Source organism: Poeciliopsis prolifica, unplaced genomic scaffold (genome assembly GCF_027474105.1).
Source record: "Poeciliopsis prolifica strain line A6 unplaced genomic scaffold, Auburn_PproV2 SCAFFOLD012, whole genome shotgun sequence".
Classification (NCBI taxonomy): domain Eukaryota; kingdom Metazoa; phylum Chordata; class Actinopteri; order Cyprinodontiformes; family Poeciliidae; genus Poeciliopsis; species Poeciliopsis prolifica.
This window is the reverse complement of record NW_026562387.1, coordinates 3,857,055-3,872,498: the sequence shown is the minus strand read 5'-3', so window position 1 is coordinate 3,872,498 and position 15,444 is coordinate 3,857,055. Positions and strand designations below refer to the sequence as shown.

The 15,444-nt window shown below is 43.8% G+C and overlaps 1 protein-coding gene across 1 annotated transcript in view; it reads right to left on the bottom strand.

Moving 5' to 3' along the window:
• adarb2 (adenosine deaminase RNA specific B2 (inactive)) overlaps positions 1 to 15,167 on the bottom strand; it is a 172,122-nt gene extending 156,955 nt beyond the window's left edge. The window contains exon 1 of the mRNA XM_055037700.1: positions 14,753 to 15,167. Within this exon, the coding sequence (XP_054893675.1) occupies positions 14,753 to 14,855 (103 nt within the window). The 5' untranslated portion in view covers positions 14,856 to 15,167. The remainder of the gene's footprint in view (positions 1 to 14,752) is intronic.
• Between the last annotated feature and the right edge of the window lie 277 nt (positions 15,168 to 15,444).

The following is a 15,444-nucleotide window of genomic DNA, read 5'->3' as shown; positions in this document are numbered from 1 at the left end:
CCGGTTCCAACAAAGCTTCGGTTCGTAGCGCCCTCTGACTCACGTTGCATAACACTCCAACTCTCAGCCAGGAGGTCTGTGGGTGATGTTAAAAGCTGATCTGCTGGTGGGTTCATGCTTTCCCAAATTTGTGCCGGAGATAACACTTTCATTCCAGCTTTCAGCCTTTTATAATGAAACTGTTAATAACGCTGTTAAAAAACAAAACAAAAAAAACCCAGTTATTGTCATTGCATATTTAGACGCTGCATTCCAGCGTCCATTGATAGCGTAATCGTTTTCACTAGCAACAATGCTGTCTGTGAATAAGTGGCATTTGATGGTGGAAAAACATTTAAATGAAGCAATTAACAAAGCCAGCCTGATACATGAAAATGCCCTTCACTGAGTGGAAATCTTTCATAGCGCTCCACCTTGTTCTGCTTTCAGCGGGTACCGCTCAGGCCGCCGCTCCGTCAATGTCCTCTACTTGTGTGTTCTGATCGTGCCAGGAAGTTGGACTGTCCGTGTTCCCAGTCCGCCACATAGCAAGTCACAGATTCCCCAACGGCCCGGTTTTCTCCCAAGAACATGAAACGTTCCCCAAAGTTGAGCGTGCCAAAATGTTTGTTAGCACTTCTGATGGTTTGTGTCTCATTGAAACGGTTGTGGACATTGTGCTGCTCATCATCGACTTGTCCCGATGGGGTTTGAATGCATAAAATGAAGAGGGATACATTGTAAAGTTGAAAAGTTTTGCAACTTCACTGGAACATACTAAGGTTGGACAAATTCAAAATGAAAGATTTGCTGTTTTTCATGTCTGCTCTGAAAGCTAAAATATCTGAAAACATACAGAGAATTGCACAACCTATTGTGGGCTTCTGTTTTGCTGAGGTAGATATAAACAAATTAGCCATGCTCTTGTTTTTGTACAGAAAGCGAAATGCTAATAGCTAATTAGCCTAGCTTATCTCAGTTTAGCTTCACGGTTTAAACTAGCAAACCGTATGTTAGCAAACAACTTTGTTGAGCACTAATCTTTCAGCTGCGCTCCAGTTAGATTAACAAACTAGATGGACTCTGCATTTTGCAAAATGAATATCATGCTAGCAGGCTAACCTAGCTTTGAGGCTAAAACTAGCAAAGCAACATGGGTAAATGTTTTTTTTTTCTGCAGGGCATATTTCTGTCAGTTTGATCAATTTTAAATAAAAATGTTATAGAGAAATAATGAAAATAAATTATTGAACTTTCTTAAAGCTAAGTAGCCTAGTAACGTTGTCTTGAACAAAAAGCAAAGCAAAAATCCGGATAGATTTGTTTCAAAGGTAGATTTGACCAGTGGTCCAGATTCTACTCTGATCTCTTGTCAAATACCAAAAATATGAACGTTATTTGCAATAAGGTGCAAACAGGAAGCCCTTTCCTTTATGTTTCCTTGTTGCAATATTGATATGGAGGTTTCTGTCATTTATGGAAATTTCCGTTCATTTGCTACAACTAAAGAAAGTCGTAAATGTACAATCCTCCATTTTATTTCATGATGGCAGGTAACTTATTTGTACACTTCTGCAAATGTCTGAAAGAGACACAAATCACAGCGATAAGGTACTAATAAGAGCAGGAAAACAATTTCCACAACACTTATTTCATGCCTTCGACATTAATAGAAAAGCAAAGCAGCGATTAAACAACCTGCTGTGGGGTGAGACCAGCTGGACTCGACGGCAAGGAAAACATACACAGGAACACCTGGGGTGTGTGTTTGAGGCTGCGAGCGAACGGATGTGTGTATTCCAGCACCAGGAAGGCACATTTGCCTGAAGACTAATAGTCCTTTGACCTCGATATGAACCAGCGGGCCCTGGTGAGCGATAACTCATGACCTGGAGGCCTGGTAGGGCTATTCATCTCTCACGCTGCAAAGGATGAATGCGATGATGAACGCTCTCACTCGCTGCCATTTAGATAGCCCTGAAGTCGCAGCGGTGACAAACTACCCAGACACGGCGAAGCTTGTTTACTCTGTCTGGCCGTTCAACAGCGGGATAGCACTGTGCAAACTCAAACTGTGCCACCACAGTCATACTGCTGGCTTGTACTTTTGCTGTACATGCCAATACGTAAAGCATATGCAGGCCTGGATGCAGAACTGACCAATTTACCGAAGGGTTGCAAGAAGAAAATGGTCGTTGAAAGGAAGCCCTGTGAAGTCTTGTCTGGCAGAGGGCATGAATGGGATAAAACCAAAATTTAAAAAATTGTTGGAAGTTTGAGGCTGCAATTTGGTGAAAATGCACTGAATCGCTCGCCGATGCTCAAAACAAGAAGCTCTCAGCTCATTGGCTGTAGTAAGCAAACAGGTATGACTTCATCTACATGGCATTGTTTTGGCATGATAAATTGTTGTGCATAATGTCGCATCATCATCAATCCTCGCTACGCGACGCCTTGGTTCTGCATCCTTAAACAAGATCATCTGCGAAGTGAGACCATTTCCATATTTTTTGTTGACCATCTTTCTGTTTTGAGTCTCAGCTGTGGCTGCCGGGGAGGAAAAACTCTGCTGAAACAGTTGCCAAAAACGATAAGAGCACCTGCAAGCCCAGAGAGGTCACCGCACTCAACCCGCAGCCACTTCTCTGTCAGTGTCTCTGGTCAGCGTCGCAGCGCGCGCGCACAGGAACGGCGCCGCACCCGTCTTGAGCGCGCCACGCTCGGCTTCCCACGCGCGCTCACACAAGCACCCTCTTAGAGCGCTGACGGTCCATTCAAATTAAAATGAACTTCCATCACGCTAATAGGTGGAGTGGAGAACAAAGCCCGGGCTCTCCGCAGTCTGCAGGAATACCAGGAGGATTATCTCTGCAATCGTCAGAGCTATTATCGTTAAACCATGTTGCCACTCTCCCGCTCTGCAGCAAACCAACAGGGCATGCCAAGTTTTCTGCAGCGAAACTTCGAATTAGCTGAGGCGATGCTTCAGAAGCATGTAACTCTGGAAAAGTACAACACATGATCAGTTGGGGTTTCTGAATTTTATTTTCTGTGGGATTTCTTCTACATGTTCTTTAGGTGCCGGTTGCTTTTAGGTATGAGCGTAGGTCAAAGCTTTAAAAATGTACTGTTTCAAAACAGCTGAAATATTACTGAGAAATAATATCAGCTCATTGGCTGTATTAAGCTGAAATGATTCTCCATGCCATTTTCTTTGCTGAAAGAATGTTATTATATATTTCTCATACGAACGGATCTATGAGGCCATTTGGAAATATGGTCCAGTCACAAAAAACCCACTTCACTGAACACAAACCCGCTACTTTTATTGAAGCAGCGCTTCAAATGAAAGCAGCCAGACAATGCCATGATTTTTTTTTTCTACCATATATATCTACGTGTTAATATTATGGAACCACTGCATCTCTCCCTCAAGGCCTCTGCATCGTGAATTTCTTGCACATTGTGAGACAGAGAAGGCTCTTTTTCTCACATATTTCACTCTCAGTCTGAATTGAAAAGCATTTCCTTTCATCTCGCCTTCTTAACCAAAATGCCACCACATGCTTTTAACCCAAAGAAATGCCAGAAATAGTCGAAGCAGTAAAAGAAAAACAGCTTCAAATATCATCTAAATATCGTCCCGATCCAGTCGGCTCCGCCTTCGCTCTCGTCTGGTTTTGCAGGGCATAATTCGAGGGCGCAATATCTAATCTTTCAGGGAATTTAATCTTCAGCTCCGTCTGAAACGACTCTTCAGAAAACAGTCGGTAAAATGAAAGTTTATAGCCGTGCCAGAGAGAACTCTGGTTAAGAAAAACAGAACAAACAGACCGGTAGTTCAGTAAAGTAGATGTACTGTATCGGACCCCAAAAGCTACTTTGGGTCTAAATATGGAATGGCGGATATGTGGGTCCATCTGGTTCAGCATCTCAGGGACGCTTTCAGCCTCCAGATATCCCGTCTTTGTCCTTCATGCAAGGCAACATTTGTAGCCGCCGGTTCTACACACCCTTCACCCTTTGCAAGCAGCTCCAGCCCTGAAGCGGCGCTGACTGCGAGGATGAAATACTCCGTTTTGACACAGCCCATCCGAGCAGACCTCTGCCACGGCAGCTTGTGCGCGCGCTTGTGTGTGTTCAAACAATCCAGCCGAATCCGACTGGATGTATGCTCAGGCCTTATCTGGGGGAAACCAAATACACTCTGAGCTATCGGCGGCAATGGATGGCTGATTGGAACCCTTAGTTTTTTTGGGGGGGGGGGAAATGCAAACACGTCTACTGCGCTCCAGCACTTCAAGCTGTACAAATCAAAGTCGCGGCAGCGGGGAGAAAAACAAACAAGGAGACGCGGCGTGCGACTGTGGGAATAAAAAAAAGTTGGGAAACGGGACGTTATCGCGAGGATCGGCCCAGAGGTAAATACAAATGCCGAGCTTGACCAGTGCCAGCCAACGAAGCACTGATCCGCACGGTTGATGCAGTCAAAGATTATATATATATATTTTTTTAAATATCTTTTCATAGACTTGTGAGATAAGCCTCTGTTGGCCTTCCAAAGAAGAAGACCCGAACGGATGATAGGATCGATGGAGGAGGAAGGGATTTACTGAGGGGCGGAGAGGGGATTTTATGCTGGTGTTAGGGCAGAATAATGAGGCAGAAGTTTACATTCATCCCCTCATCAATATGTGCTAATCTGCCATTTAGCAAATCTATCTGCCAATTCTCGAATTAACTTAATGCGATTTCCATCTCGCCGCAATTAGCGAATCGGCGTGAGAATGTGCTTGATGCTTGTCACTTAGACTTATTATTATGCCAAATTCACGTTTTGCACATTTCTGTGCTTCCATCTGGGTTTCTACTGGTTCTAAAATCAGACCAAGCATTTAAAACAAACAAACAAACAAACAAAAAAATGGCCATTCGTTTTTTGGTGCCTGGAAAACGAGCTGTTTCAAAATCATTCCGAATGCACCGTCCCTCACCTGGCAACCCTCGCCCTGACTGAAACTATGAGATCCTTTTCATCGTTTTCAGCTTTTTTTTTTTTTTTTTAAATGAGCCAGTGTCAGGAAATTACCGACGGATTGCAAAGCTGAAAAAAAGAATTGAAACTATTTGTCACGGTGCCATTTTACGCAACAAAAAACTGGCATTTAAATGGGCAGTAAGTTAACTTTTTGACCCACCGTCTTTAACAACAGATTAAAGCCACTTTTTTTTGCCCTCCGGGTGGAAACCCGCCCCCCACCCCCACCCCCCAAAAAAATAAAAAATACGCTGAACAGCAAGAAAGACCAGCTAATTACTCTTCTCCTCTCATTCACATTAATAATCTACAAAAGATGGACAGTGGTGATTATTGTGATTGAGTGTCTTCCTCTGCCCAAGTTGAGTAAATGAAGGTTAAAACAAGTTTTTTTTTTTTTTTTTAGACAAATGGACCATGCTGCAGTACTCTCCCCGCCTGGCAACAAGGTGTAGGACTTTTCCAGAGCCTCTAGAGAGAGAACCTCTGGAGAGGAACCTCTTGTAAAACACTCTTCTTTATTAATGGAAATAAATGCCGTTTGCGGCCTACACCTTCGCCACCCCACCCTGCAGAAAGATGCGTCTATTCTCAACCAAAGTCCCCTTCATTATTGTTATCTCTAATAGGCACAGAGTCTGGTGGGGAGGGGAGGGTACGGTGAGCGTTTAAGCCGCTTCATCCAATTTCATTATTCCATATGAGGCGGCGTGTCGGCGGTAACTTTGCAATGTCAGCACGGCACACACTGCTCTTGTACTGCGCTCTGGCTGAGGCATGACGTAAGTTTAAAACATTTAAGTCAGGTGGAGTCTAAGGCTCTTCAGATGTCAGGTTGTTTTTTTATTTTTATTTTTTTTATCCACACCCCACACACACCTCCAAGAGCTTTTCAAACGGCAGCTTGATTCCTGGCTAACTCACACTGTATACGCAAAAAAGACAAAAAAAGAACACACACCCCTTCCCCCCGGAAAGCCCGCTTCTCAGTGCCCAAATTCAAAACACCTTCTTTGGCTATTTGGGGCTTATGAAACATGTGCCTGTTCATGGTAGGAGCTGCCGTGCTGCGAATGCGGCCGAGCAAGCCAGGAGACAACAATAGCATTGTGCAATGCTGCTAAAGTGGGAGAAAGGAAGGGTGGATGTGGGATGAGGTGGAAGAGAGAGATGGAAAGAGAGGAGAGGGCTGAAGAAACAGTGAAACTACCGACCGTCAAACGATCTGGCCTCTCTCCAGGCATGATGACTCAGGGATGATGGCACAGTTAGAGCTAATTAGGATCATAAACGGGAGGAATGTTTTGCCACTGTGATGTGTGGGGCGCTTGCCTGCTACTGGCAGGACTTCACATTAGACACAAGAGCTTGTCTAGAATGCAGCGCATTAAATAAAAGATCAAGATGCCCTAACTGGACTGCCACCCTGAAAACTTCAGACTATTTTTAATTCGACTGAATCTGTTTCTCTTTAAATTCATCTGTGTTTTTCAAATGATCATTCTGTTGCTTATTGCAGAGTTTTAACTCTCAAAAATAGACAAGTCCCAGTAGAGGTTGCAGGAATGCTGCCACATTCAAACGTGACATTCAAAGCTTTAGTTTTTTGTTGTTAGCATATGCATGCTCTTGATGCATATATACATTATGCACAAGACAAATTTCAATGTCTCGCTTATTATTACCATACATTGATTTAAGCTGCTGTCACACTGACTACTATGCTACCATTTATATTAAAGTTTTAAGAAACATGGGTAATAAAAATCTAAAGTTGAGGACATGAAGCAAATTTTATGCAACATTTGTCACATCTTTTTTTATGTGTTCCCAGTTCAAATAGTGCATGTTCTTTGGGATCAAGAACATGGAATGCACACTTATTCCGATAACTACTCAAAAAATGTATCGTACCATCAGTTTCTAGCATCCAGCACCCTGAGGTGAGTGAAACTTCATCAATGCATCTATATAGACTTAGCATGAGTCCAATTTAGAATTTTGTAACCTCCTGTTTTTTTTTCTGCACTACCAGCAATTAGCAACAGCACAACTTTCAACATCGTTTCCCATTGAATTGAGAAAGCAGAGAAAAGAAGAGTCAGACGGTAGAAAATGAAGAGGATGTGTTGGATGTTCTGCATTTTTATGTCTTCAACTTTGATGGTGGTGCCATCTACTGGCCCTACGTAGGTATTTTAGCTAGCACTCCATGTTTTTTTTCCCCCTAAATTGCCTACCGGTCTGCGTATCGGTGTATGAATGTGTGTGTGTTTGTGTGTGCGAATGGGTGGATGTGACTCTAGTGTAAAGCGCTTTGAGTGGTCAAAATGACTGGAAAAGCGCAAAATAAGTTTAGTCCATTTACCATTTACCCACATGTAGATGAAATGCAGAATAAGATTATACTCCAGTCTTTTCCTTTTGAATCTGGAGTTTATGTTTATGTTGGTTTGTACTGTAAAATTGAATTGTTGAATTACTTCAAAGTTATTTACATGCTCAAAATAAATACGCCTGAAATTAATAACAGTTGAGCTAGTGTAGTTATCCCTAAAGAGGAAGACTTCTACACAAGGGATTGAAGGTCTACGTCCAATACAGTGACTCCCAAGCTCTGAAAAACAGACTAGTGCCTTTTGCCTGCTGTCTCTTAAACAACTTATTGAAGCGTTCATGCATCAGACGGGCTTTTTAGCATCGAGGTACATCGAGTTTTGTAAATGTTGTGGTGCACCATAAGCCAGCTTCACGTTTTTAAAAAAGGGTATTAATAGCAACTTTAATAAAGACAGTGAAAAAATAAAAATGATTAAAAAAAAGAGATTTGGACCTGCTGAAATGCTGGATATTTACAGACCACAAGCTTTACTCTCCAAAAAGGCTCGTTTCCAAGCTGCCTCGGTGTGTATGTGTGTGTGTGTGTGTGTGTGTGTGTGTGTGTGTGTGTGTATGTGTGTGTGTGTGTGTGTGCTGAGAAGTTCCAGAGCTGCGTTTTCCAACAGCGACAACCCACTGTGCCGCTCGCGCCCGACCCCGGAATCAACCTGGCACTCGCTCCCAGGCGGCTCGGCTCCATCTTTTACAGCGTCAGGCCCCTTCTAGTGGACCGCGGACGCACAAACACCGACAGGAAGCAATAACGTCTTCCGCTCTGTTTGTTTATGAGGACTGGCAGCTCCCCTGCAGACGGCTGCACACCCTCAACACACCGTACACGAATACTCAGGAGTGGCACACACACACACACACACACACACGCACACACACACACACACACACACACCAACAGACACGCAAACAAATTACCATACGGAGGCAGCATCTGATACACTCCAGAGTTTTATTTCCCAACGCAGGAGCACAACACAGTAACGACGCGGCGCTCTCCCAACGTCTTCCCCTGAAGTCATCGTCGTTTTCGAAAGCTGTTGCGGACAGATTGATGGAGCGTAACACATGACTAACTCAATCAAACTGTTTGCGTTCGGTCATCATGGCGACAAGCGCGCCGAGTTATTTGCGGTCGTGAGTAATACCGTTTTCTTTCCAACTGTGGGAGTCATGAAACAACAGACTAATTAACTTAACTGTCACCTTTCGACTTTTTCTTTTCTTTCTTCTGAATCTGCATCTGTTCTTCTGATGCTTTTGTCTTATTCTTAGCAGACGTGGCCGTTTGCACCAGTGAGTCATTTTTCTCCTCAAGTTATTTGTTGCTCCTGAACTTTAAGCACATTTTTTCTCTCTCTCTCTCTTGCTCTATTTTTTTTTTTTACCACAGAGCTGAATAAAGCCAGGAGGGACTATTACAAGATAATTACTAATTATGCAAATGCACCAAAGTTGTGCTATTCCCTTTCTTTGGTCATTTTATCTGCTGTCCTCATGAGACCACAGTCAGGAGCGCTAACCTCTTTTTTTTTTTTTCCACTCCCTCCCGTCAGCTAAACGCCCGGTCACTTGGAGGACGCGGCATTCTGAGTGGACCGACCTCTCCGCCGCCACCCACCTAACCCCCCCTCCCCCTCTCCTTAATCAGGAAGCGGCCTGTAAATTCACAGAGCCATGCGAGCGCACACGGCGGAGCGCCGCGCCGTTTTCCGCCGGCGCCGACCTTCATTAACCTCATAAATGCCAGCGGTGTTCCCGCCACAGCTCCTAATGCCATTATCAACACCGGCACAAACAAATGTGGCAGAAGAGTTTCAGGGGGCTAAAAATAAAATAAAACAAAATAAACATCTGCAAAATATCTCTTTCCCCCCAGCGTCGTGTCATGACACTCGCTGTGACATCCGGGGCGTCCCGACACGGAAGCGGTCCCATGCCCCGCCGCCCGGCTTCCGGTCCTGCCGCGATGGAACCAGCATCAGTAAACCGCCGGAGCGAGTGACCCGCGCCAAACTCTGCACGCATGCGCCTTGACGTGAGTCTGCGTGGGCCTCCGCCGGAATCGTAACGCTGCTGCGTGTACATGTTCGCAGAGACCGTTGTAGTTGTTTTCTTCTTTTTTTTTATCCAGGAAAACTAAACAAGTTTGATTAAAAATAGCACTTCGCAGCTCCAAGAAACAAAAAGCTTTCTACTTTTTTCCCTTTTTTACTCCACTGATCCTTTCCCAGTGAGCTTTGGCAATGAGCACATTCCTGACTTTTCTTTTTTTTTTTGAACATATATATATATTTTTTTTTCATTTATTCCTCACAGCTAGCTTTTTATTGCTGCTATCATTCAGCCTCCATGTGCTCACTGTGCTCCACATTACAAAGACTTGTGTTCTCAATTTGCATGCGTTTGTCACCGTGCTTTGTGCCGTTGCTTAAAAACTGCTGTAGCGGTTACAGCATTTCCACTGAAATATTGTTTTGTTGTTGTTTTTTTTTTTTTAACTCTCACAATTTGACAGATGATAGCAGGGAGGCAGACAGGAAAATGACTGGAGAAAAAACAGGCTTGGCACCGAACGTATGTGCATGCAGCTGCCGGAGCGGAAGCGGGGCTGTTGCTTCGAGTTGCAAGACGCGAAACGAGACATGAAAAATGAATTTTTGTCAAGCCTTTCCAGTAAAAACAATTTAAGCGTCGTTTGAATGACGTCAGAGGGGTTTGAAAGAAGTCAAACACAGACTTCAACTTTAAACTCAGACATCAGACTTGTTTTACTGTCTTTGAAGGGAAGCATTTTGACTCCTGTTGACATGACGTTCTCTTTTCTCCATGTAAAACTAAGTATGTGGTGAGACAAGATTCTCATGGTGCAATAACGTAAAAATGCATATATAAACCGTTGTTTTATGGTATTAACCAAAAAAAGAGAGAAAAAGACAAAAAAAACAACAACACCCATTTGTGCATCTATTGTCAGTACCCAGGTTTCCTTTTAGGGTCACAGGGGTCAGGGAGGTCTGCATATTTCCAATGGTAAAAGAAGTGGCGTACACAAGAGATGCACCAATCTGATACTAATATCTATATTGGTCTCAATTTTGAAAAAAAAAAAATCCTAGATTGGTATGTGTGACGATGTGGACGATTCGATACTGGTGCAGAGTTATCAAATAAATTTGAAACTCAGTACATGTATGTCTGTTTAAAAAAAAGGAAACTTTTTAGTTGAATTCCTCACTATTTTTCTGTATCGGATCGGTATCGACCGATACTTGACCTCATATCTGTATTGTGGCATCGCCAGTGCACGCCATGAAAACCTACTACTGCTTAACGAGTATAACTCTGATTGTTACAGGTTTAATTATAATAGTTATATAAAACAAAAATGCAAAATAAACATTATAAATTTGGTGTTATTTTGAGTTTATACTGAGATTAGCTTGTCATTAAATCAGATTCTCTATCTGTACTTTTAAAAGAGGCACCACAGTGACAGGAGTCATTTGTACATCTTAGGTTTTTCACACATTGAACTTCTCTGCTCCAAAAGGACCTAAGAAATTACCCTTAAAGATTACTTTTACACCACTTTAGAAGGATAAAATGCTTTTTTGTGTTTTGAAACCATAACCTTATTATACCTTGACTATAGCACCTCGCCCAAGGATGCTTGCAGGCTTTTTGTTTCATCTATATGAAGTTATTGTTTGGCTGTAAACATGGATATTCCCATCACAGTTCCTTAATACACACACACACACACATTTAAAGTGCCTGGTTTAGTCCTGACAGTCTAAAGTAACTTTTTAAAACCTCAATATACCTTCACACCAATGACCGACCAATTCTTTCCAAGGCGGAAAATGTCTAAAACATTTGGAAAATCCAAAGTTTTAGTGGTTAGGATGAAACAGAGTCATACTTTGTAACTTTACACTCCAATTTTCATGACATTACGAGCTTCCAAAAGTTGCCACGCTTCATCTTTTAAAGAAATAAGGCTTGTTTAGAATATTCCGGAACAAAAAAACAAAAAAATATATACATAGAAACCCAATTTGATTGCCAGACACAGCTCCTTAGACATAGTAATAAACCTCTTAGATCAAAATACGGATAAAAAGCACTCTCCTGCCTGACCCTTGACCTCGACTCGACGCCCCCCTCTATCTCTGCCGCCGGTGCTGAAAACTGAACCGCCTGCAGTTCACGCTCCATCATTCCACTGTGTATGTTACACAATAAGGGAAAGTGGGGTGGGGGGTGGGTTGGATCGGATGTGGAAAGACCCCCATCATCCTGCGTGACCCGACCCTCATCTTTCCCATCCTCACCTCTCCTCTCCTCTTAAAACCCAAACCGGACTCCTCTGCTGCCGCCTCGCTGCGACTGAGGGCGTAAACGGTAATTGCGACATAAATTACGTTACACACACTGTGTTTTTTAGGTCCCCCCATCGGCACTCTCGATGACATGCTGATATACTGTACTGGGACTACATGCTGATAAGTGTGGCTATGAGAAGAATAAATAAGAAAGCAATGTTGGTGCATAAATGTCTGCGTTGCTTTATTTTTTGTGGCTAAAGGAGGAGGACTGCCTCGTGTGTACGCCACGGTCAAACCATACGCAGATGATTGACAGCTATTAATCCACAGAGTGCCTTCGTGGGGAAACCAAACCGGACTGCGGCGCATCCGCTCAGGTGTTAACCGCGCCGGCTTTCATTTCTGTTAGCGGCATCCCTTTGGAGACGCTAAAAGGCTGGGGTTGATTAAAAGGCCGGTCAAAACACAGTCAGGAATGAACGCTAAAGCGATACGGAGAGAGGTCCGAGGAAAGGAAAAGAGGGCCACTGGAAATTTGAAAAGGTAAAGCTGGGGGAACGCAGTGATGTCTAGGAATTCAAAGCATTAACCAAATGGTGTCAGACTGCCAAAAAAAAAAAAAAAAAGAGAGATAAATCCATAATCTTCACTCTGGGGTTATTTGTTTTGCCCATCAAAAAATGAGCAACTTAAAAAAAAAAGTGAAATTAATAGAAGCTGCAGCCTTTTGAATGCACACAAAGGTTTTAACGAGTCCATCTACAAATAATCTGCAGCCTTTTCAAGAGATTAAGCCCTAAATGCCATGCAGTAATCCCTCTGGCTTTTTTTTCTCTCCTTCTTTTAGCTTTAAAATAATTGTGTGAAAATCTGAAGATGACAATCGTTTGGCATTTCCGAGGAAAAGATTTGACACCAGGAGAAAGAAAATGAAAATTTGGTCAGGCTTATGGATAATCTGTGCTGAGGTCTGAAGTGAGGAAAGAAAATTTAAAAAAGCAATAATAACAATAAGACGCTTTAGGAAACGCATGAAAACAGGGGGAAAATATCCAAAGTGTGGTATCCAGCTCCGGCCACGGCCACAGTTCATTTCCAAACGGCCCCCTGAGCCGGGGCCCCTTAATGTCCCGTGTTATCAGAGTGAATCAGCAGCGCTGATAAATTAGCCCCCACCCTACAAACACACACACAACCCCCGTCCCCCGCATCCCCCAAAAGGCCCCGTCGGCTAATGTGCGCGCCGGCGTTTGTGCGGCGCTCATATGCAATGCTTAATGTTGTGGAACCAATTCTGTCGTTTCCATTATGTAAATACATTTGCCTCGGCACTATATTTTATGTATTGTCTCCCTTGTCTCAATTACTTGGGCTATTAAAAATCAAGAGGTTATTAAGTTTGTGGTCGACTGTTTTTGCACTTTGATGACAGGCGGGTGTTGGAGGGGGGTAGAGTGTTTTCGGGAGCTCGTTGTGGACACGTCAGCTTCCGTCCACGTTCGCATCAGCGTCTCGTTGTGGTGGTGTCGCTAAACGTGCTGCAGCCGGTATTAATAGGGGTGCTTAAGGCGGAGAAACAGGCAAAAAGACACAATCATTTATCGCGATGCAACAGCATGAATTTGCTTTTGACATCTTGATGGTAATTGCTGAAATGCTTTAGGAAATAACCTTCAATGTGCTGCAGGATCGAAGCTTCTTCTTTCCAAAATGTTATTCTGTTGCGTTTCTTCTGCCTCTTTTTTTTCCTTCTTCTTCTTCTTTCTTTTTTTTTTTTTAAAGTACAACACAAAACGAGTGAAATCACCCAGCAATCACAGAACGACGGCCGGCAAAGTGCGGTCAGCTCTGCACAGCGCAGAACTATCTGGTGCCTCTCGGTGGAAGGCGGAAAGGTGCAAATGCTTCATGAGACGAGGTCGTTTTTATTATTTTTGATAGCATGCGTTCGTCTGATGCAACGTCGTTGGTAAAGATGGTATAAAACCGCACGGTGGAGTGGGGGGGACTGTTTACCATGAAACCAGGAAGCCCCCCCACCACCACCATCAGAATCCATTACAGAGCTGGCTGCGGAAAAAAACAACAAAAAAAAGTCAGTGAAATCAGCACGCTTTTCTGTTCCCATTACGAATCCAGCGGATTGCTTTGCACACCATACTAATGGGCTCGTTTGAATGAAATGAAACTGGTTTGCAGAATTTAAACTGAGTTTCAAAAATACATATATAAAAAATTAAAAAGGGGCACGGGGAGGAATTGCATTTTTTAACCTCTTTTTTTTTTGTCCATTTCCTTTTCCACATGCGGGGCCTTCACTGCTTGGTCCAACATATGACTTTTTTCCAGACTGCTGGACTTTTAAAGCCATGAGGAGGTTTACATTTTATGGAAGAGAGAGAGAGAGAGAGAGAGGGGGAGGGGAGGGAGGGGGGGGGAGGGGGGGGAAAGGGCACCCATTAGAAAAATTATCAGGATTATCCCTACAATCTTTTTGAGAGATCTAAATATAGTTTGCACAAATGTTGATTTTTTCCCCCTCTTTAACAGAGAGCATTAGGTATGAAATAAGAGTTTAAAATGAGATTTCCCTCAAAAAAATCGATTTAACAATTCAAAAAATACAAACGAGCAAGTTAAATGCATCCATGTAAATTAGTAATTTCTATATTTATATATATATATTTTTTGATAAAATCTCTTGTAATATTCAGTGCTTGTTTGAATAGTAATAATAAATTCAGTCCAAAGTAAACTTCAGAGCAGAAAGACTGTACGCGTCGCTGACACCCAGAAGACCTCCACAAAGGCGGCCGGTTATTTGTCGGCTGATCAGAGGAACCCGCGTTTCACCGCGCGGACAGTTACGAGGCGCGGCGCGCGAGCGAGCGAGCGAACGATGCGCCCCGCCGCCGCGCGCCTATTCAGTCTGAATGTGGAGGAAGAAAGACAGAAAGAAAAAAAGAGAGTGAGGGGAGGAGGGGGGGGGGGGGAACTGAAAAGTTGCCGTTACCTTTCCTCTTGGATCGCCTCCTCCTCCTCCGCTTCAGCTTGCACCGGACCTGGCCGCTCGGAGCGCCCGGCGCGCGGCTGCCGTTTCCAAGTACGGATGCCATCAGCTCAGGAGCGCAGCGCAGCGCAGCGCGCCAGCAACTTGGAGTCCGACTCTCCTTCCCACTTGTCTCGTCAGCCTCCTCCTCCTCCTTTCCTTTTCTTCTTCTGCTCTCTCCCTCTCTCTGTATGCACACGGATCTCTCTCCTCTTTGGTTTATTATCACCGCGGAGGGAGTCGCTGTAGAAAGTCCAGCTCCAGCGTCGAAGCCCGTCGGATGTGAACCTCCGTGCTGTCGGCGCAGCCTGGCAGCTTCTCTGTCTGCTCCTCTCCTCTCCTCTTTCCTCCTCTGCTCTCCTCTCCTCTCCGCCCCTACAGATTTTTTTTGGGGGGGGGCATCAGCCACTTTGAGCTCAATCATGCAGGACGCTTATCTATTTGCTGCCGAGATTTCTAATTAGGGTCCAATCGCGGCTGTTCGAGTGGGTGTGACATCAGCAGCGACACCCACCAGCACCACACACCCCTTGTTCACCCACCGTGGGTTTTTGACTCACATTTTTTTTTTCTTTTTCTTTTTGAAAATCTTTTCTCGTGTTCCGAGTTTTGGTGATGTCCGTCATCTGGGCTCCAGAACTTCAACCCACCCGCCC